Source organism: Glycine max, chromosome 10, assembly GCF_000004515.6.
Source record: "Glycine max cultivar Williams 82 chromosome 10, Glycine_max_v4.0, whole genome shotgun sequence".
In the NCBI taxonomy this organism is placed as follows: Eukaryota; Viridiplantae; Streptophyta; class Magnoliopsida; order Fabales; family Fabaceae; genus Glycine; species Glycine max.
The window spans coordinates 2,968,864-2,993,266 of NC_038246.2; the positions used below are offsets into that span (position 1 = coordinate 2,968,864).

General features: G+C 34.9%; 1 protein-coding gene across 6 annotated transcripts; it reads left to right on the plus strand.

The window, feature by feature from the left end:
* Nucleotides 1-777: 777 nt before the first annotated feature.
* LOC100819436 (myosin-8) lies at nt 778-23,739 on the plus strand. Of its 6 annotated transcripts, none has more exons than XM_041006299.1 (28): nt 778-931; nt 1,027-1,201; nt 1,296-1,347; nt 3,716-3,844; nt 4,831-4,974; nt 5,092-5,237; nt 5,310-5,466; nt 11,650-11,708; nt 12,159-12,318; nt 12,402-12,551; nt 12,661-12,797; nt 12,879-13,025; nt 13,119-13,220; nt 13,569-13,626; nt 13,714-13,815; nt 16,378-16,415; nt 16,866-16,992; nt 17,073-17,243; nt 17,332-17,463; nt 17,784-17,893; nt 18,015-18,075; nt 18,351-18,528; nt 18,884-19,089; nt 19,325-19,429; nt 20,317-20,508; nt 21,199-21,338; nt 22,674-22,918; nt 23,372-23,739. In XM_041006299.1, exons 5-28 carry the CDS (start codon nt 4,861-4,863, stop codon nt 23,413-23,415), a joined length of 3,081 nt encoding a protein of 1,026 aa, XP_040862233.1. In that variant the 5' UTR covers nt 778-931; nt 1,027-1,201; nt 1,296-1,347; nt 3,716-3,844; nt 4,831-4,860; the 3' UTR covers nt 23,416-23,739. The 6 variants fall into 6 exon arrangements, with proteins under 6 accessions (XP_040862233.1, XP_040862230.1, XP_040862234.1 ...); XM_041006296.1 differs by having other exon boundaries at nt 1,027-1,134; nt 1,296-1,394; XM_041006300.1 differs by having other exon boundaries at nt 1,027-1,134.
* The last annotated feature ends 664 nt before the right edge of the window (nt 23,740-24,403 follow it).

The following is a 24,403-nucleotide window of genomic DNA, read 5'->3' on the forward strand; positions in this document are numbered from 1 at the left end:
AAACTAAACAACTCTAAAAATTTTGATCGATTTTAATCGGTTTGATTTGGTTTTGAATAGATCTATAAATCTAAACCCGTGACTCAATCCATACATGAACGATTTTGATCGGTTCGGTTCTATTTTGATCAAAATACATAAATGACTCAAACCGAATTGTTTAGATCGATTTGGATCAATTCAGATTCACGGGTGACTTGTATTCATGAACACCCATATTGGCATGTAATCTTTGTGAGTATGACAATCTAAAGTTCATTAACTTCATCTTGAAAGTCGTGTAAAATCATATCTAATAGGTGTAATTTAGGCATTTTACTTTGAGTTCTTTTTTTTCCCTTCTATTAATTGGCTCCTATAATGTCACATCTCATACACATTATGTTTCAATGATGTGATTTTAAGCAATCCTTAAATGATCCACACATTTATATTTTTTTTTATTTAGACTTAGTTTTGTATCAAAAAAAATTTTAATTCAATTATTTTAATTAAGGCAAGAAATATATTTTTTAAACACAAAGAACCATTGCTTATAAAAATAAGGCTTAAATATATTTTTTATACTTGAAAAATAGGTCATTTTTATTTGACTACTTAAACTTTATTTTTTTTACGTAAGTATATGATATTTTGTTATGTTTCACTTTAATATCTATTATTAGTCTCATTTTGTGAAATAATGACGTGACTATTGCGTTATAACACTTAATCACAAATTTTTTACGTCATTTTTTATTATTTAAATTATATTTTAAAAAAATACAATTTTTATTTTTTGTTTCTTGATTTCCTTCTTTTCTCTTGGTTTGCATTGTTGATGAGAAGCGCACATAATCTTCTTCTTCTTCCTTCTCGATTTTCCTCTTCTTCGACCATTCCTATGGTTTGGCTTCGTTAACCAGCGTGCACGGTTTCTCTTCTCTTCACGGTAAAACGCCCTTTCTTTTCTCAATCTTGCTTTCATGATCTGTCTCTGCTCCTATTTCCCACCATTGTGGCGCTGTTTCGATTTGTTACCCACAGGTTTCGCAATTAGGATGCTGAAGATGATGGATTGCGTTGTTTCGTGAAATAGGATTGGGGAAATCTGGAGATGATTTTGAAATTCACCTCGTTTTGGAACAGTTTTAGGTTTTCGTTCAGGGGGAATTGCGCACTGTTTACTATGATTTTCTTTTATGAGAGCTGAAATTGTTTGGTTTGAATTTGGAATATTTTTAGAGTTTTTGGTTGATGTTTGGGGTTTTTTTTTTTTTTTTTTCTAACAAGGGTTTATGAACATTTGGTTGCAGATTATGGGGTCGAAGCTTGAAGTTTAGTTTGCAGGCATGTCCATGAGTGAGCGTAAGACTATTGACCTAGATCAAGGATGAGATTTTATGCAGGAGAGCGTAAGACTATTTGCATGTTCATAAAAATTGTTTTTTTTAAATAATAAAAAATGATATAGAAAATTTGTTAATCACATATTAATAAATCCATAACGCGATACTCCATCTATTGCATCGTCACTCGGCAGAAACCAAAGATACTAAAGTGAAATATAAAAAATATTGGGTAGTTAGATAAAAAAATGAAGTGCAAGTAATAAAATAAAAAATGATTAATTTTTTGGGTATGAAAACATATTTAAACTTAAAAATAATAAAATTTAATTTTAAGCCACCATGGTAAACAAAAAAAAAAAAAACTTAGCAACTAATCTTAAAATAAGCAAATTTGTGTTGGAGAGGCTCTAATTGGTCAGAGTTCAGATGCTTGATGTTATACTCTCATTTAAAGACTAATCATTAAATTTTGGTTATAAACGAATAAAGGTGATATTTATTATTTAACCCGTTTCACAAACTTTTCCAACGTGTGTATTCTAACGGTATGGTTGGTCACCCGCGAAGTCCATGCGGCTCGGCTCGGAGAAGAGAGGGAAGAGTGCGAGTCCACAAGCATGGCGATTTTGCAGGGCCTCGCTTCGGACATTTCCTCCTTCATTCGCGCAACACAAAGACGAACAAAACTCTTGCTTTCCGTTCATCTCTCGTTTCCCCCTCTTCTCTTCTCATCTCATCCTCCAGAAAACCGAATTCCGATCTGTTAAGCACGTCGAAAACGTGCGCGCGCTCCGTCGAGTTGAGTTTCAATCGATGATTTCACTTTCACGCCGTTGGAAAATGCGCGCACCTGGTTCCGGTTCTCTTTGCATGTGACTCCTATTCTGCCAAGGCTCATATTCTCAGAATAATGGTACCGTTCTCGCTTATTACAATTTGAGTGGGTGACTATTTTTGCAGATTTGAATCTTTGCTAGCTAGGCATTTAACTCTCTGTTACGAAATTGCTCGATTAATTAGAGAGATTTTGCGATGATTCATAAGTATTCGGACATTGATATAGGGATAAGGATAATAAAGGAACTGGTTGAAAGCGTTGAAGATGAGAAACTTAATAAGCTGCTTCTGAAGTTAGCAGATGCAATAGTTGTGTTGTGGTGAGAGTGGCTGAGATGTTTGATTGGATCTACATAGAGTCATATTTTGTATACTGATATTTTGACTGAGATGCTCTTCTGAATGAAGAATGGGAAGGAGATTGCATTTTTAAAGTCCAATGTATGTTATGCTAATAATGATTATTTGTTTTGGTTGCCGATTAAAAATTGATAAGGTCATCACTCATCAGTCTCAAGATAGGTTTCGTATGTATCTCGATTCTCGAGTCTCGGCAACTAGTCGAGAGTCGGGACTTAAATATCCTTCTTTCCCCTAACTAGATATGAATATTTTGTCAAGAGCTATGGAGGTCTAAAATCATGATTTAGGTAATTAAAGAATATACTGAGTTGGGAGGAGCGGGAGGTGTGAATGGAAAAAGAAGACTTAGGTGTGTGAATGGAATTTTTGCCATCCATAGCAACAGCAGGGCATTCAGGTGGGATTGGGTGCCATGATTATGCCCACATTAGCACATTCTGTGTGCGTGTGTCTATTCAGAATATTGAATTTTGATTTGTTTTGTAAGACTAGTGCTATGTTAGTGAATATGAGAGTGAACTTCCTACTAGATGTGAGAGTCTTATTTGTAGGAAATATCCTTATCCTATTCAAACATTCATTAGATAAACAAATGAAAATTAAGGGGTTATAAAGTAAATAAAAAAAATGTGATGACCTCAATAAATAATCACGTCCACATTTTCTCTGTTTTTTCATTTTCCTTGGCTCTTACTTCAACACATTTTCTTTTCAATGTGGTGTAAACTTATTAGATACGAGAATAAAAAATTTCACTAACTTTACTCAATGCTCAAATATGTCTGCAGTCTGCACACATCAAAGGACTATAGCATAAACAATAAAATAGACTTAAAAAGCCATATACCCAGGAGCAGATAGTGTTGTTTCTGTTATCACATGTTCCTTACGGTAGCTACTTCAGAGTTCAGACACAGCAAATTGACCCTCTTTTACTCAGTTGGGGATTTACCTTCATATGTTGATTGATACTGATAAAACACTGAAAGGTTCTTCCAAGTCAACTAAATCGAATGATATACAGATTGCTTCTGTAAATAATTGATCAATCATCTTGGAATTTTGTATATTTTTCTTGGCTTTACATAGTTTCCTTGCCAAGAAATAGGAACATGATTGTTTAATGTTTTAAATATGTTGTAGTCAAGAACTTTCTTAATGCCTTTTGACTTTAAATGATACAGGGGATTCCAGAAAATATTGTTGTTGGTTCTCATGTTTGGGTTGCAGATCCAGAACTAGTTTGGATTGATGGACTGGTACTGAATATTAATGGTGAAGAAGCAGAAATTCAAACTAGTAATGAGAATAAGGTAAATAGAGACGTTTTATAAGTCACAACCTTTTAATCTTATGTTTCTAATTATCTCTAGTTCCACTTTGTGAAGTTCAAGTTTTAAAGGATTCTCGATATTTCAACTTCCTTCATTTTGTGTTTTTGACATGTTATTTATTGTTTTAAGAAACATATATATTTGCAATGATTTTTGAGGAGGATCTTGCCCTTAAAATACTTAGCAAAGGGTATGCTAGAAAACTTTGATATCTGTAAAATAGGCTCTCTTTAACATTCTCTGTCAACATCTTTAGTGCATGGCATCATTAATCCTTATTTATAAAAGAAAGACTTAAGTTACATGATAATTTTTCTCTGTTCTTATGGAATATAAGGATCTTACTAGTTAATTTGCACATCCTATTTAAGAGGGATAGAGAAATGGGTGACTTTTTTTTCTTCATTTTCCAGTTGACTAGCATCTATGGTTTATAGTGCCCTCCCCAAGTTTCTAATATATTTTCTTTTCTCTAGTCCTTCTCTTTGTGTGGAACAGTTAGTTTCAGAGCTTAGAAAGGTAGAAGGGGATGGCTTAAACAGTGCAAGAAAGAAACGAAATTCTAAGCTGTTGCTCCATTGTTATATTAGTTACTGATGATTTGAGAAAGAATACAGAGACAGGCTGTCTCGTATTTGAAATGCTTAACATTTCATTTTCTATCTCTATTAGAAATGTGGTTGATTTTAGCTATGAGAAATACATATCCAAGGACTTTGAAAACATTGTGCTTATGCGACTCAGAATTATGTCACTTCTTATTTCTTTAAGAACTATAAGTCTATAAAAATGCAAACTAAGTTCTTTGGAGACATCTATTTAATTTCTTATTTCTGTCAATAGACACTATGCCTAATGAGACTAAGAATGCGACTGATTTTACATTACTTTAGCAACATTGCTGCACACACATGTGCTCATGTAATGTGGACTAATTTTCTTCTATTCTGTTTCCATGTCACCAGGTTGTTTCCCGTTTGTCAAAATTATATCCCATGGATATGGAAGCGCCTACTGATGGGGTTGATGACATGACCAAGCTTGCTTATTTGCATGAGCCAGGAGTGCTGCATAATTTGGAAACCAGATACATGATGAATGAAATATATGTAAGATTACCTCCCACATTCAGTTTGAAATCAGTTAGTGTTCACCTTTATGGAAGACAAAAACTTAAACTGCAGCTATGTATGGATATCTCTTATAATAATTTGATATCATGGCAGACTTATACCGGGAATATTCTCATTGCAATCAATCCCTTCCAAAATCTTTCACACCTGTATGATACTAATGTGATGCAAAGATACAAGGGAGCAACGATTGGAGGCTTGGGCCCACATGTTTTTGCTATTGCTGAAGCAGCATATAGGTGAGTTTGTCCTTCTTTTACTTTCATGTTTTTAAAATGGTATTCATATTGCTGACTGGTTGTTTAAATTAGGGCAATGATTAATGAGGAAAAAAGCAACTCAATTCTGGTTAGTGGTGAGAGTGGTGCTGGTAAGACAGAAACCACCAAAATGCTTATGCAGTACCTGGCATATTTGGGTGGTAACACTTCATCTGAAGGACGAACTGTTGAAAAACAAGTACTAGAAGTAAGAAGGTTATCTAACTCTGGATTATCGTTGCTATTGTTTCTACATGTTTGGTTGTGAGTTGTACCGAGACATATTGTTTAAAGCTGTTTGCAGGCTCTTGCTCTTGGCCAAAGTAAGAACAACTTAGAGATGCCTGGAAACATAGTGTCATAGACACTTAAAAGAACAAGAAGCAGGACATTTAAAGAACAATAACAAGGATCAACTATTTTCCTCTCATTATTCATTCATTATCGAGTGAAAAATGAAAAGAATGAATTCAAATGTGAAGATAATTTGGCATGATTAATATCTGTTAGCTAATGAAATATTGATTTTTGCTAATTGTTGTGATACATTCCATTTAGCACAGATTTTGTTCCATTGCATTTATTTCTTTAATTAGGTTGCTGCCAGCTTATAAATAAGTTTTGTATTCACTCTTCGAAAATAGAGAATTACAGGAATATTCAGATTATTATCTTTCAAGTTGGTATCAGAGCTCCCGATCCAGGGGGCTTTGCTTCTGCATTCTTCTAGGCAGCCTTCATTGCTGCAGTTGATACTGTTTCAGTGCCCAGTTACTGCATATACCACTGGTTGCCGTCCGTCGCTGTCCTCCGCCGTCAGCTTCCTTCCGCCGTCGTCAGCCACCGTCTGCCACCGCGAAACTGATCCGAGAACCCACCAGGAGAAGCGCCTTCTCCAGATTGGCCTATCCCTGAAGTTTCACTGCCAACCGCTGCCGGACGTGCCGCCACTCGCCGTTTTGTCTCCGGCGTGTGTAAGCCACGCGCCACCGTACAGGCCGTCTTTTTCGACGGTGCCTCCACAGAACAGGTCGCCGGCCCACCCCGGTTCTGTTCCAGGAGTTATTTTGCCCCAAAACAGCCTCAGAAACCCTAACTCGAGAAGGTTACGGTTACCGTTCTACGTTTTTTCTCTATCTTGTTTCTGCGATTTTCCTCTTCCCATTATGTCTACAGACAAGGCAGTCCCTCTTCTCAGTCCCAATGACCTTCAGGCATTGCAAGGCTCATATCGAGTTGATGGGCACAACTACCTCTAGTGGGCCCAGTTCGCACTAATCTCAAGGGACGAAAGAAGTTGAACCACATAGAAGGAGAACCTCCAGCCCAAACAGATCCTAAGTATGAAGCCTGAGATGATGAAGACTCTCTTATCATGACCTGGTTATGGCATTCTATGACTCAAGAATCAGCCAGAACTGTATGTACTTCTCCACTACTAAGGAGATTTGGGAAAATCTTAGTCAGACGTATTCTATGAAGAAAGATATTGCAGCATGTTATGAGATAGAGAACAAGGTTTTCAATACCAAATAGGGGAGTCTTTCAGTAACAGATTATTATGGGACGTTGAATGGTTTATGGATTGAGTTGGATCAACATCAGGATTTGAAAATGACGCCCACAGCTGATTCTGCCACATGACACAGTTCATTGAAAGGATGAGAATCTTTAAATTTCTTTTTGTACTAAACACTGAGTTTGATCCGATTCGGGTTCAGATTTTGGGCAAAGAAAAACTTCCTTCTCTCTCAGAGGTGTTCTACACTGTACAAGGAGAAGAAACTCAGAGGTCAGTAATGTTGGAAGGGAGCAGTTTTGTTGATGGTTCAGCCTTAGCTACTGGCAAGGGTCCCACAAAAGGCTCATCCTCTTCATTTGGGAAGCCTCTCACAAAGGCTAACCGTGATGATCGCTGGTGCAGCTATTGTAGGAAGTCAGGTCATACTAAGGAGAAATGTTTTAGACTTCATGGAAAGGAGAAGGTACTTGAGCGCGTCGGAGGATTCAAAGGTGCCACACAAAGGCGTGCTAATCAAGCAACGTCTGCTTCTGAAGGTGTAAGATACACACCTATCCCACAGGCTGAAAAGGAGATCCCAGCTCTCAGCAAAGCAGAATTGGAACTTCTATAGGCCCTTATGGACTCTCTTAGTATGACATCTAGCTCTTGTTCTCTAACCATGACTAACCATGACTAGTAAGAGTTCTAGCTTCCTATCCTTTAATGCTTCTGGTACTGAAAATATCTGGATTATAGACTTTGTTGTTACTGATCATATGACACCTCGCTCTTCTTATTTTTCATCCTACACCATTTTAACTGGTAACCAACACATCACTGTCGCTAATGGTTCTCATACCCCCGTTATTGGTTGCGGTAACATTCAACTTCAATCTTCCCTTCATTTGAACAATGTGCTCTATGTTCCCAAACTATCTAATAACCTCTTGTCTATTCATAAAATCACCCAAGACTTAAACTTTGTTGTGACATTTTTCCACTCCCATTGTGTTTTTCAAGATCTTGCCACAGGGAGGACGATTGGAATTGCTAAAGAGCAGGGTGGATTATACTACTTGCAGCATGAGGACAATAAAGAGTGTACCAAACAGAAGGCTTTCACTTCTAATCACCAGACAAGTTCAGAACCTTGGTCATCCTCCCAAATATGGCTTCAGCACAGACGTCTGGGTCATCCTCCGTTTAGTGTCCTTAAGTCTTTATTTCCCTTTTTGTTTGCAAAAATGTCAATCGAGTCTTTTCATTGTGATGTTTGCGAGTTTGCTAAACACCATCGAACAAATTTTCTTCCTAGTACTAAGAAAAGTTCTAAACCTTTTGATCTTGTTCATTCGGATGTATGGGGACCTGCACTTATCAATAATATTTCTGGTGCAAAGTGGTTTGTTTCTTTCATTAATGACTGTACTCGGGTTACTGGATATTTCTCATGAAAGACAAATATGAAGTTTTTCAATTGTTTGTAAACTTTTACCGTATAATTCAAACGCAATTTGGGAGTCCAATTAAAAGATTGCGTTTTGATAATGGGAGAGAGTATGTGAATCAAAACCTTTCTAAGTTCCTCAAAGATAATGGTGTTGTTCATGAGTTAACTTGTGTGGACACCCCTCAACAAAATGAGGTTGCAAAAAGGAAAAATCGACATCTCCTTGAGGTTGCTAGAGCTTTACTCTTCCAAATGTCTGTTCCTAAGTCTTACTGGGGGGGAAGCTGTTCTAACCGCCACTTACTTGATAAATAAATCATCCTCTCGTGTTTTAAATGGTGTTAGTCCTATTCAACTCATAACCACATACTATCCTTCTGTTCCCCTTATGACCAGTTGTCAGAGTCGTGTCTTTGGATGTCCTCTCTTTGTTCATGTTCATGGTCCGCATCGGGAAAAGTTAGATCCTCAGGCCATTAAATGTGTCTTCATAGGTTATGCCTCAAACAAAAAAGGGTACAATTGTTATCACCCTCAAAGTCTTCGTGTCTATGTTTCCAAGGATGTCACTTTTCATGAAACAAAGTCTTTCTTCACTAGTCCTCCGATTCAGGGGGAGAGTAGTCTCGAAGTTGAGATCCTTGAGCTGTCATGTTTTCCCTTGTTACAGGATTTCACTCCTATGGAGGATGACAAAGACCCTGAACCAGCATCATCACCAATTCAACATAAGGAGGACAAACACTTTGGGAACCAGTACCAGCGAAGAAAAAACCCGACCTGGTCCAACAACAACTTCAATCATCCGAATCGAAGGTAAGAACTCATACTCTTGAGGACACCTTAGATGCCTCTTGTGAATCTAACCTAGATGATTTGCCAATTGCCTTGAGAAAAGAAAAAAGATCTTGTGCAAAATATCTTATATCCCAATTTGTGTCTACTAAAAATCTTTCTCTACAGCACTAGAGTTTTATTTCAACTATTGATTCTATCAAAATTCCTACATCAGTACAAGAAGCCTTAAAGGATGAGAACTGGGTTCGAGCCATGAATGAAGAAATGGGTGCATTGGAAAGGAACGAGACTTGGGAGATTGTAGAGAGACCGAAAGACAAAAAGGCAGTAGGTTGTAGGTGGGTATATACAGTTAAATATCAGACTGATGACTCATTGGAGTGGTATAAGGCGAGGTTGGTTGCAAAGGGATACACCCAAACCTATGGGATCAATTATGAGGAGACATTTGCTCCAGTGGCAAACATGAATACAGTCAGGATTATCATCTCCGTAGCAGCGCACTTTGGTTGGGAGATGCATCCATTTGATGTTAAAAATGCCTTCTTACATGAAAGCTTGGCAAAAGTATACATAGAGATTCCACCTGGATATGGTGCCACTAATGGAGGAAATAAAGTTTGCAGACTAAAGAAGGCCCTATATGGCTCGGGCTTGGTTTGATAGGTTCACTCAAGCTATGGTATCTTTGGGGTACAAACAAAGCCAAGGTGACCATACTTTCATTATAAAACACCCCTAAGATGGTATCTTTGGTCTATGTCGATGATATAATTATTGCAAGCGATGATGAGCTTGAAAAACAGACCTTAAGGGAAAGGTTGGCTACCCAATTTGAAATGAAGGATCTTCCTTAGGATAGAGGTTGCATACTCTAGGCAGGGTATCTTCATTTCTCAACGAAAATATATACTTGATCTCCTCAAAGAAGCTGGCAAGTTGGGCTGTAAAACCATTGGAGTGCCCATAGAGAAAAATCCCAGGATTAGAAATGATGAAGAAAGCCCAAAGGTAGAAAAGACACAATACCAGAGACTTGTGGGAAAACTTATCTACTTATCCCACATCAAGCCTGATATAGCCTATGCTGTTAGTGTGGTTAGTTAGTTCATGCATGACCTAAGAGAGAGACATTTGCAGACAGTAAATAGGATCATTCAGTACTTAAAGTCTTCTCCAGGAAATGGATTGTTGTTTAAAAAAGAGAGAAATTTATCCATGAAAGTATATACTGATGCTGACTATGCAAGATCAATTGTTGATAGGAGATCCACCACAAGATACTGCATGTTCTTGGGTGGAAATTTAGTAACATGGAGGAGTAAGAAGCAAAATGTAGTTGCAAGATCAAGTGCAGAAGCTGAATTCAGAGTTATGGCTCAAGGGGTTTGTGAGTTGTTATGGATGAAGTTCATACTTGATGACCTCAAAATAAAATATGAAGCTCCTATGCCGGTTTGTGATAATAAGTCCGCCATCAGCATTGCACACAATCCAATTCAATATGATCGAACAAAGCACATAGAGATAGATCGACATTTCATTAAGGAGAAATAGTACAGTGGTCTTATAGCCACCGAATACATCCCTTCAAAGCTTCATAGAGATAGATCGACATTTCACCAAGGGACTTCCCACGGAGCAGCTTCAAGACCTTACTTGCAAGCTGGGAATGATAGATATACATTTACTAGCTTGAGGGGGAGTGTTGTGATACATTCCATAATTAGCACAGATTTTATTCTGTAATTAGTACAAATTTGATTTGTACAGATTTTGTTCCATTGTATTTCTTTCCTTAATTAGGTTGCTGGCAGCTTATAAATAAGTCTTGTATTCACTCTTTGAAAATAGAGAATTACAATAATATTCAGATTATTATCTTTCAAGTCTAATATTAGTTTATGGCTAATATATACCTCACCCTACCGTATCAGTAGATAATGTTTTTTTTTTTATAATAAATTCAACAGTTCATTTCAAGTTGAGATGAAAAATAGGAGAAACCATAGGAGAGAACCGTGTGTATAACTTACACATTGGAGAGTATTATTTACAGAATGAGTCATAAATACAAGAACAAGAATGTGGCACAACTCTATATTCTGCTTCTGCACTTGATCTTGCCATAACATTTTGTTTCTCGCTCTTCCATGAAATCAAATTATGTCTAATAAAATTGCAAAACCTGGAAGTGGATCTCTTGTCAATAGGAGAGCTTGCTCAATCTCTGTCAGAATATCCCACAAGATGTGTATAATCGTTCTCTTCATACAAGAAGCCTTTTCTTGGGGCTCCGTTAATATATTTCACGATACAAATCACTACATTCCAATGATTATCACATGGATAATTGAGAAGCTGGCTTACCACACTAATAGGAAATTAGATATCTAGACAAATTGTTGTGAGGTAATTCAATTTTCCAACTAATCTTTTATCACATTGGGTTAAATTAGAGAAAAGGCTTCCTTGTTCCAGTAGCTTGGTATTGGGATTCATAGGAGTGTCCACAAACTTAGCATTCTGGTTTTGATTACTCTTCTCTTGGTTAGTCAATTGGTTCATATTTCATAGTTTATTTCTGGCAAATGTTGAACTCATCACTCCCCTTAAAGTTTTAAATTGTAATGATGCAGTCAAATCCAGTTCTTGAAGCATTTGGTAATGCAAAAACTGTTAGAAATGACAATTCCAGGTAAGAGATTTCTGGTCATGTTATATGATGCTTGGTTTTTGATATGTTACATTATGTGTGTGATAAATATATCCTTTTTATACTATATTTCTTCAGCTCCATACTTGCATTTTCATGTGTATGATTTCTAGCATATGGTTTATATTCATATTAGTATCTTGTATAGGTGGAGGTTTTTGAATACTTGACTCAAATTTTCTTCATTTTTTGATTTTATCATCATTTACATACTCAATGTTTTTTAGTTGTCATGAATCAGGATCAAATGCTCATGGAAATGGAAGACGATATTTTTCATTGGGATCTTTTTCTACTTTCCATGTTATTTGTATTCACACAGTCATTAAGAAGTTCTGGGCATCATAAAAGTTTTTTCTCATTTATGAATTGGTGATTTCAATAACAAGTAGCAGTTATATACCTACTTCTGTTTGTTTTATTTTCTTGCAGCCGTTTTGGAAAATTTGTTGAGATTCAATTTAATAAGTATGGACGAATATCTGGTGCAGCCATTAGAACTTATCTTCTTGAGAAATCTCGTGTTTGCCAAATCTCAGATCCTGAGCGTAACTATCATTGTTTCTACCTTCTCTGTGCTTCTCCTCCTGAGGTAGGCAAGTCAAAGCTAGATCTTCTATTCACCATTCTTCATGTCATTTATAATTTTATTGGCAGCATCCTGATTTTGTTTAGGAAAAGGAGAAATATAAGTTGGGAGATCCTAGATCATTTCACTACCTTAATCAATCCAATTGCTATGAATTAGTTGGTGTAAATGCTGCTCAAGAGTATCTGAGCACCAAGAGAGCCATGGATATAGTGGGAATCAGTCAGGAGGAGCAGGTATAGCTATAAATTTTGTTGGTGATTATAATAATTCATTTAGCTGCCTCTCCAAATAAAACAGAAAATCTTAAAATTGGTAATATATTTCCTTCCTTCCTCCTCTCAGGATGCTATTTTCAGAGTTGTAGCTGCTATTCTTCATCTTGGAAACATTAAGTTTGCAAAATCAGAAGAAACTGATTCATCAGTTCTAGAAGATGAAGCATCCAGGTTTCATCTCCAAACAACAGCAGAACTTCTCATGTATGGCTGAATTTTGCTGTTATTATTTTGCAATATCTTTGTATTGATATTATTTATCAATTGAGTTTATTCATATTTCAGGTGTGATCCTAATTGTTTGGAAGGTGCACTACGTGAGCGTGTGATGATTACTCCAGAAGAAATCATCAAAAGAAGTCTTGATCCTCTTGGTGCTACAGTTAGCAGGGATGGTTTAGCCAAAACACTATATTCTCGATTATTTGACTGGTAATATGATTTTGTAAGTCTGAATGATTTCTTATTTCACCATAGATGGAATCGAAAACATGAAATACAATTATGTGTTTTTGTCATGTCCAGGTTAGTCCAAAAAATTAATATCTCCATTGGGCAGGATCCTAGCTCAAAATGTCTCATTGGTGTTCTTGACATATATGGCTTTGAAAGCTTTCAAACGAATAGGTGAGAATAGATTTTTTTTAATGTAACCTTGTTATTGTATGTTTGCATACTCTGATTTAGGAAGAAACATACAAACATGTGTACAACACAAGGTCTTATACAATCCACATTCATATTTGTTAAAATATATGTGCATTTATATGTTTGCACAGCTCCTATTGCTCTAAGCTTCTTTACTTCAATGCACTTTGGTAGTTTGAACTCCTTATCCTTAAAATTATCCTTCTCCTTCAATACCATTAATATTTTGAGTTGGAAAAAACATATTTGCAAACAAGCTCTCCCTTTAATTTTGGTGCTTCATTAAATAAGATAAATCCATGCTGATATGTAATTTCCTCTTTGTAGTTTTGAGCAGTTTTGTATAAATTTCACAAATGAAAAGCTGCAACAACACTTCAACCAGGTATGAGGTTAGTTTTTCATATATTTGACAACTTCATCTGTGAGACTTTTCTCTTAATATTAATCTGATGTCAATGGTGTGCTTCAGCATGTGTTTAAGATGGAGCAAGAGGAATACACAAAAGAAGGGATTGACTGGAGCTACTTAGAATTTGTAGATAATCAAGATGTACTGGATCTCATTGAAAAGGTTTCTTCAAACTTTTAGTCTATGCTTAGTATTTATTAAAGGAATTGTGAAAGCATACCTTATAGGTTTGCATTTTTTTTTTTAAGTAATACTTTTGAAATTCAGAAGCAAACGATTGCTGACCCACATTTCTGATCCAAGGTCCATTGTCAAATTTAATACAATGGTTAGCTGCTATATATGAACATAGTATGGTTCCTGTCATTTAGTTAGCAAAATATTGATTCCCTTTGGTGTGCAACACGGCCTACTTTAAGGGTGTCAAGTTTCATAAAAGCTTAAACTTAGGTAGAGGACCAGTGGCCCAAAAATGGATTTTCTATCTCAAACACGCCTCTTTACATGAGCCTTATAGGTTTGGAATGTGCAGAACTGCTTAGGCCTATTTTACTTTTTGCTTCAATTTAACTTAATCATGAAAAACAGGCACACCAAGGATTGAACTCCTGACTATTTGGTCATAGAAGCTAGTTGTTAAGAATCAAATTTCGTACAAACTTTGTTTTGAGTAGGCTCAACAATGGTTTATCTCTGACAAATTCAATATCTTTGAATAAATTCTTACACTAAAGAAAAATAATGAAAATTGTTTTTGTAAGTTTTAACTTTAAAAAACTTATGAACTATGATAAATATATTTTTTCTTGATATACAATATATATTTTTGTAACCACCATAATTTATGTACATTACTTAGGCAACTAGCATAGCTCATAAAAACTAGGTTTTTTTGTTACATTGCATGGATATGGGTACAATATTGGTACAAGATACGAGTATGAGTATGGGTATGGGATATGGGATTTTTAAAAAATCTAGGGTTCGGGTCCATCAATGTAATTCTAAAAAAAAAAAAGAATTTAATATAAACATGACTAAATTTTATAAATAATAAAAAACACAAATAAGCATAATTTATAATACAAAAGGAAATTAAATTCAACGTGACAAAAAAAATCTCATAATAAAAAACTATAATACGTAAATGCTCTCCAATAAATACTATGACACTTAAGCATGTCTATGACATACACTTAAACAGTTTCAATCTCATCATTTTCTTGTCCACTATCACTCAAAAGAATCACCTCTGTGACTGGTTCGTCAAGAGAAAGAATAACAACTTGAAGAATGCCAACCCCTTCAAGTGGATCCCATTCATCTCGACTAATATTTCAAATTTTACTCTCACCCTCCTAATAACTCTTGCTCTTTCTTAAAAGGAGACAACGACTTTTGTATGTATAAAAACTAAATCTTCTTCTCATATGGTTGAACCTATTTCTTTTCATAGAATTGATAAAGGAATATGTTCTCCAATTTCTATCACAACAGGAAGGTTTGGCTACGGGCTTGATACGTACCCAAAAAATTTCATGCATACCCAAATTAAGTACCTAATTTGTTTTGAAAGATACTTTTGGTACGTAACCAATATGTACACATGAGTACCCAACGAGTATTGGGTACAAGTCCGTACCCAATATGTGTACAAATTACGATATGATTTTAGAAGTAACCAATACCCAATTCATGTAGGGCATGATTTTAGAAGTACCAATGCTTCAAAGGTTTTCTGATAGATTATGCATTGCAAAGACCTGTCTGTTTTCTAGACACTTGTCATTAACTACTGTTACTATGTCTAAATTACCATCTGCAAAGGTTGTTTACATGAATAATGATTTTGGCGTAATCAATCTTAAAATCATTTACGTAAAACTTCAGGTCAACGAGAATAAAGTAGGTGTAGCGGAGATGAGGATGTTGCGGTGGATGTGTGGTAAGACTCGGCAGGATAAAATTAGAAACGGAGCTATTAGAGAGAGGGTTGGAGTAACGCCTATTGTAGAGAAGATGGTGGAAAATAGACTTAGGTGGTTTGGGCATGTAGAGAGAAAACCGGTAGACTCTGTAGTGAGGAGAGTAGACCAGATGGAGAGAAGGCAAACAATTCGAGGCAGAGGAAGACCCAAAAAGACTATAAGAGAGATTATCAAGAAGGATCTCGAACTTAATGATTTGGATAGAAGTATGGTACTTGATAGAACATTATGGCGGAAGTTGATCCATGTAGCCGACCCCACCTAGTGGGATAAGGCGTTGTTGTTGTTGTTGTTGTTGTAATCTTAAAATCATTTTTTATTGTAAAAGAGAAACTAGTTAGGTTGAGATATTGTCTGGTACATATTGTACCTATTGTGGATGCTGCTAGACCAGATGTCTGGCAGTTGGCTATGTTTACAATTGATAGTGTGTACTGTGTAGTTCTTGTCTTGTTTACACTGATACACACTATTTGATCGATGGAAGCCTTGAGGTGGTTATCATTTGTCAGTCATGGCATTGGAAAGATTCCAGGATCATCATCCATAACGCATTCTATAGTCAAGATATTTGTGGTGATAGCTTCTCAGTTCTCACAACATGATTTCGCCATATTCAGGAATTATGTTTTGAATTATTTATGGATTATTTACTTCAGAACTTTCTTAAATTGTATCCTCTGAATATACTTTCAGAATGTCACAACACTGATATAAAAAACGTCTTCTTTTTCAGAAACCAGGTGGAATCATTGCTCTGCTCGATGAAGCTTGGTATGAAGAAATTTCTTTCTTCTTTGCTGTGTATGCATTTATATTTGAAAAAAAGGAACGAATAGAGAAATGGGAGGAGTTCCATAACTGTGTCATGCATTATATCTTTGAATAGATTGTTACTGTTTTAATAAATGGCAGTCTAAGTTTTCTGTATGTAATGGGATGTGACGCATTGATATTTGGCACTATTAGGATTTGATATTCATTCTTATAAATTTAAAGTGAAAGAATGGGTAAGTTTTAGTCTCTTCTTTACTGATAACTTTTTCCAAGAAAAAATGTACATTATCTTATTATGGTTGTTTCCTGATAATCTCTCCTGATGAAGTCATCGATTATATTTTCAAAATTGTTCATAGACAGCGTATAAACGTGTAACAATTTTGATTTTTTTTTTCCTTCGAAATTAGTAGTACCTTTATTGACATGTTCATTGTCTGCTTGCAGTATGTTTCCGAAGTCAACTCATGAAACATTTTCACAGAAGCTTTATCAGACATTCAAAGATCACAAACGCTTCATCAAGCCAAAATTGGCACGCTCAGATTTCTCTGTTGTTCATTATGCAGGGGAGGTGAGTTTGAGTCTTTAACATTGCTATGCAACTCTTTTCACTGGAGTTCTGCTGAAAGTTGTTATTTATCCACTTTTCAGGTTCAGTATCAATCTGAGCAATTTTTAGACAAGAACAAAGACTATGTTGTTCCTGAACATCAAGACATGCTAAGTGCTTCAAAATGTTCATTTGTATCAGGCCTTTTTGCTCCACTTTCTGAGGAAACAGCCAAATCTGCTAAATTTTCTTCTATTGGTTCTCGTTTCAAGGTATCTAAAATATGGTTCTTTATGTATCTGATAAGCCTTACTGCAATCCAAAGGTGGAAGGTTAATACTGTTGTGCTTATTTATGCAGCTACAATTACAACAGTTGATGGATGCACTCAATCTGACAGAGCCACACTATATTAGATGTATAAAGCCAAATAGTCTATTAAAACCTTTCATATTTGAAAATATGAATGTTATCCAACAATTACGATCTGGTGTAAGTAAAATTTGAAATTGATTTCTACCATATTTGCTTTGAGGATAGGACTATTGACACTTCCATTGCCTGTTCTTATCCTCAACTAGCTACTTATTTCCTATTTTCTCTCAATTAAGTAGTGGTTTTATTTATTCAGTCAAACTTTAAATAATTGCATTTCTATTTGTCTATTCATATTTAATGGAGGACAATTAGAAATTGCAATTGAAAATATTGTGAATAATGTGATGACTAGGCAATTAGAAGTTACAACAGCTATTTGCTTGCTCTAATTAAACTTACCTCTGTAGAATTTTCACCCATTGTTGATATTGTAGGGTGTTCTTGAAGCAGTAAGAATTAAATGTGCTGGATTCCCCACTCACTGGACCTTTCATGATTTCTTAACTCGATTAGGCATTCTTGCTCCGGAGGTTCTTCAAGGGAAGTAAGTGCAGCTTAATGACAATTTTAGCCATGTTCTTTTTGCTCAAATAGTTTCGATACCATGCTTTCTACTTTGACATTTATTTGGTTTCCCATCTTAAAAATGATCCACACATATGTAGCTTCGAAGAAAAGGATTCATGTAAAAAGATTTTGGAGAAGATTGGGCTGACAGGTTATCAGGTAGAGCTGGAAATCTATTGAATTTTGTATGTTTTTAAGGAATGAAAAATTAAAAGAATTTGTTATCCTATAACATTAAAGTTGCTGTCATTTATTTCTCGCAATCTCTTTTTGGTTCTTGTCCATTTGACTGGGGGCATGAAATGAAATGTGTAAACCATTCTTATGACAATTGACAAATGATGCATATTTTTACTCATGTTGACCAAAATCCTTTATTGCAAGATGCTTTCCTATGTTCAGCTGAACTTTTTGTGATCTGGCTACTTTTGCAGATAGGTGAAACACAAATATTCCTAAGAGCTGGTCAGATGGCTGAATTGGATGCTCGGAGAGCATTCCTGCTCAGTAATTCTGCAATAGTTATCCAAAAGCATACTAAAACTCATTTTAGTCAGAAAAGATATATTGCATTGCAAAAGTCCTCTGTTTTTCTGCAATCCATTTGCAGAGGTCAGTTATTTGTTTTTTTTTTGTATTATGTGAAAGACAAAAAGCTTTTGTATCTGCCTTGGTTACTCATTGGAGGAGTATCTCTATGGGCAGAATAGCATGAAGTCTTTCAGTTTGAGATGAACCTTCATTCAATTCAAATTACAAGTCCTTTTTTCTTTTATAGTTTTTACAGATTCTTTCGTAGTCTTGAGCCTTTCTACACATAGGAAGGGAGCCAAGTACCAAAAATTATCTTAGTTAATGAAATGCATAAATAATGAAGACTTTTAAGATTTAAGAAGTTTTTCATAAAAATCTACAAGTATTATTTACTCAATTTATTATATTAAGCTTTCATTGTTTCAACTTTTAGGAGAACTGGCTCGAAGATCGTATTATCACATGAAGAGGGAAGCAGGTGCAGTCAGAATTCAAAAGTATATGCGTGGAACACTAGCCAGGAAATGGTACACCGAAATAAAGATCTCTGCCATTGTCTTGCAGACAGGTTTTCGAGCAGTGGCTGCTTGTAATAAATTTAGATATAGAAAGCAAATTAGTGCATCGACTACTATTCAGGTTAGAGCTGTGCTTGTAATGTTGGGTTTGGTAAATTATGTTTTTGGTCCCTCAAAATATCTCGAATTTTTATTTTAATCCCTATAAAAATCTAATATGCTTTTAGTCCCTACATCTAATATCAAAATATAGGGACTAAAACATATAACCAAATTTGAGGGACGAAAAACATATTTTATCCTATTTTTTAAATGCTTTTTTGTTGCCTGAAATCTTAGGAATGAAAAAAATGCAGTCCAATTGGCGCCGGCATAAAGCTCTCTCTGACTATCAGAACCTTAGGAAAGCATCAATCAGTTCACAAACCATCAATCACTCCAGTGATAAACATGAACAGAAGGTTGTATATTTTAATATTTGCGCTTAATTATACTTTTGGTCCTCTAATTTGGACTATGTAAAGTTTTGGTCCCTCAAGTTTTTTCAAGTTAATTGAGTTCTTCTATTTTTAAAAGTAAGCAAATTTAGTCACATGTCAATTTTATTTTACTTACCAGATTATTATTTTATTTTCTATTCAAATATTTGGGGGGGGGGGGATTATGATAGATTAAGAGTTTAGAAGTAAGAAATTTAGTTGAAACATAAAATTTGAAGTATTTTACAAGATGTGAGATTAGGGTTTAAAGAAGGTAAATTTTGAGATTTTTTTTATTTTTGGTGAAATTTGATGTTTTGGTTGGTGAGTTTTGAGTACAAGACAACTTAATCAATTCAATTTATAAAGATTTTGGGTAAAAAAATTTGAAAATTTGAGGATTTTAGATAGAAGAAATTCATTGGGGGACCAAATTTACTTAACTTTAATGATAGAGGGACTTAATTAGCTTGGAATAAAACTTAGAGGACCAAAATTGCACAAAGTTCAAACTAGAAGGACCAAAATGCAATTAAGCCTAATATTTTAACTTTGATAATTGATAAATTTCTGTATATTTATGTTCCTTGTCCTTATAATTATTAGTAGCAGCTAGTCAGCTTTGTAAATAGGGGAATATTTAATTGTTAGAGGTATAATTCAAAACTATTGTGGAGCCCTCTCCTAATTTCTTACAGCTTTTAGGACTTCTTCCTTTTCTGGAAGAAAAAACTTAGGAATGTCTTTGGTGCTGTAAATGACAATGAATACAAAAACACATTATCTACCTTCTCTTAGCATAATTATCTTGAAGTTCTGGCTGCTGACATAACAAAATGAACTACTGGTTTGCTATCATGAAATGCCAGGTTTTTGAGACACCTGCGCAAAATGAAAGTCCTTCTATGGAAGAATGTTCAAATCCTGTCCAAGAAGAATCCTCAAGTCCTTTCCAAGATGATGAAAGCATTGAAGCTATCAGGGATTCCTCTATTCCTCTCAAAGACACTGAAAAGATTGAGGTTCTTACTATAGAAATAAAAAACTTGAAGGTAAACATGGTATATCTACTATCTTTCTTAGAATATCAATAAAATATTCCAGAATATCATTATTCTATCTTAGAATATTTTATAGTATCGTAGATTATCTCTTAAAGAAGTGGTTTCTATATTTCTTAATATGTGTTTCCTTTTTAAATTATGATTGGGAGTTTAGTTTTGGTATAATTAAGATTTAGTTCTTTGTCTTTTGTACTATACCATTACACGCCAAACTTTATATTCTATTGTTTTCTTTTCCTCCTTCTTTATCTAAATCCATGTAATTTCAACATGACATTTATAAGAGTTATACCATCCTCCATGGGCCATGGCATGTCTCATCCTTTTTCCATTGTTGAGTTCCTTAAAATCTAGCACTCTACGGTGATGATCTCATTATCTCCATGATTATTTTTGTGCTTGAGGGTTCGTAACGTATAGCACTGATCCAGGAAATATCTCATAATTTACTTATTGTATCTTCGAATATTTTACAGTATCTTAGATGATTTCTTAGGAGTGGTTTTCACATTTCAATATATCAGATCAAAGCATCATTTAAAGAATCACATGGTTGTCAATGTTATAATGATCTGCTGCTTTTATGTCATACATGTCCTGTGTACAATATAACGGGATTTGGCTTATGGTTATAATTATTTAATTCAAATTTACCAAGTTTTATCTAATAATAATCGCATTGCCCAGGTCATGTTGCAGGAAGAAAAACAAAGAGGTGATGAATATGAAAGGAAATATGTAGAAGCTCAAGGATCTAGTGAAGAGTTACGCAAAAAGTTAGCAGAAACTGAAAAAAGAGTACATCAGCTTCAGGACTCGTTGAACAGGTAGTATTAATTTTATCCCCTTGAAGATTCATGTAATTTTGCAAATTTATTTTTTTTCCAATACCGAAATCCATCTGAGGGTTAACTGTGTATGATATACCAAGAGGAAAATGGATAGGATAAAGGAAGGAGCAAGACAGATCCAGAATAACTGTGTATGTGTGTTCCCTATGTACTTTTGCTAAGGGATATATTATCTTTCAACTGAATATAGAACTTGCATAAACAATTATAAAACCATATGATGGTGGTGCTGAAAGGATCAAAATCATTCTGTCAACATTCATGGAACACTCTTAGCAGACATACACACTATTAAGACATGGTTGTTTCAAGTTGAACTTATGCTGATAAGTCCTGCTTTTCCAATATTATTTTTTATTTATTCATATCAAGTCACTGATTACTTTTTATTGACCTGGCAAACTTATAGGATTGAACTTTTATAGAAATATCTGATGATATATAAACAATACCATAATCCATCTTCCAAAAGAATTATTACAAACTTGGAATGTAAAGGGTCAACAAATTTTAGGTAAATTAAGGCAATAATAGTTACAGTTTTGAAAGAAATAATTCTAAAGTCTGTGTGTTGAAGATCTCAAGTTTCAACAGTTGCAAATTGAAGGGGAAAAATAAGCAAAGCTGTGGAAGAAGGAAAAATTGGCTTCATTCCCCTTTAGGCATCACCTCTTGAATTGAATGCATCATGCAAGCATGAAAATAATTCTTAATTAAATAGAACTATAATAACTGAAGTTACCTCATTAGTGTTCCCAAAAGTTTCTTCATCAGTAAGCACGAGGCAACTGATGCTTGAGAGATTGAAATAGTTTTTTATTCCTTTGTTAATATTACTGATCTTTACTTCAGGGGCTGCTGCTGGAGTTCTCCATCAGTATGGCATATTCTTGATGAATATTTCAAAAGCTTCATTTATGTATGTTAGGTAGTCCTATAGTTGTCCTTTGGGAAGAAGATATAGAGTCATCCTAATTTATGAAGAAGTGTTGCTTTTGAAAGATCTGCTTCCATAACCAAAAAAAAAGTTATGGAATTTATGTTAATAAGTAACTGTACATTATCAGTATTAGTTGGAAGGACTGGAAAGAAAATGTCCAATGTACTATATTGTAGTCATGTTCAAAAGCCTATTTGGAACATTAAAAGAATATAACCTGGGGGTAAAACATTAAAGAGGGTTTAACCATGGTGACATTATAAGAAATTGTTTTCTTTTCTGCCATTTATGGACATCACTGCGATTGGAATTATGACTTTTAAAACTGAATTCTATTTGATTAATGCTAGATCTGAATTAGTGTGTATCAGGATGATATCTTCCATGTCAAGTCAAGTTGCCGAGCTGAAGGCGATCTTGAGTACTTCATCAAGATTGAGTTCAACTTTTCGACCTATTGCTAGGGTTGACATTGCTTCCAGTAACTCTGATACTTCATCTACAGACTCTGATTTCACATTTCCGGCTCCTGTTTCAAATACTGAACTTTTATCTTCCCCAGAGTCAAATTCTTTCCAACTAGTAGTTCAGGATGTCACTGCAGGGGATGGATCGGGTTAGTCCAACTTTCTCCCCAAATTTCAATGTACTAATTATCTTCCCATCAAACTTGCTTACTGCCTTGGGAGAAAATAATTTGGTAGTCAGAGGGAGTAATGCCAAATGCCAATATATAAGGATCATGTCATGTGTATTGTAAATGTATTTTTATAAATAAGAATAGAAATACTCTTTTTGAGACCTTGCAGCCTCTACTCTGGGGTTTGCAGTGGAATATCAAAGAGAAGGTTATGGAAGTAGCGTAGTATGATTTTTAGTTGCTTCCTATAATAATGCAATTATATGCATCTAGGATGACAGTAATAGTAATTGCAATAAAATAATAGTAAGAACATGGCTTATGTTTGGATTTTCTTGTTTGAATTGTCCTCTTGTTATGTATGAAAAGACAGAAATGAGACATGTCTGACAGTATCATTTTTCCTTTTATTCATGATTGCATTTTCAGGATCTGAAAGTGGAAAGGAGGGTTCATTTGATGATTTCTTCTAGTAAAATTTGTATTTCTTATCGGGCTTAAATTTACGTGTCCTCTGTCTCTGGGGAAACAAGGAGGAAACACAAAGATTTGGAGGTGGCATTGGTTAGGCATGTTAATTCCTTTGCCACATGCTCTAAAAAAAATTGTAGATACACAGTTTATCTCAGGATCCTGTAGATCAGTAAGGTAGAGGTAGCAAAAGTGTCAACCCATGATGAACCCTTTGATCAGTGTTTCACATTGTTTATGTCCCTTCTGAATTCTATATTATTTGATGTCAAATGACACATAGAGTGACAATTTTTTGTATATAAAAGCTTTCCAGAGGTTTTTCTTGTTTTCTGTCTTTGTGGTTCTCTACTTTACTACGCTGCAGTTCCATCTGCTTGGCGCTTCATCTTCCAGATATCATTGATTTACCCTACAGGTTCGGCCACTGAATTGCATAGTGGTAAATCTTTCAGAGCTTTTCGATGTTTCTAACGTCTAAGAATTTCTTAAGATGTTTTCGTACTTAAGACAATTAAGCTGCCCTGCCCCTATTGTTAGCTCAATTCTATTCCTTTCCTTTTTTTCTTAGAAAAATTTAGGTGAATTGAGTCTAAATAGTGTTTATAAAGGTAACATCACAAATTGTCGATCAACAAATACCTTGCATCTATAGCGGGATTCGAATCCACTAAAATAACTGACTCTAAAAGTTACTTTTAATTTCATTGTCCGTTATGTAAAAAAATAAAAAGAAAATATAACCACCCTAAACTTTATGGCTTTTACAAATAGGTACGTGTCTTTAACTTTTATTTTATCTCATTAAAATAGTTGAGATCTACTCTTATTGTTAAAATAATCCCTACTGTTTACTGTAAATATGTATTTAAAATTTAATTGAGACAATGTGAAAATATTCAAGATGTGCATTTGTAAAACACAAAATTTAGTAAGGTTGTTTATCTTTCTATAATAACAAAAAAGATCCAAATTTGTTTTGTATTAATA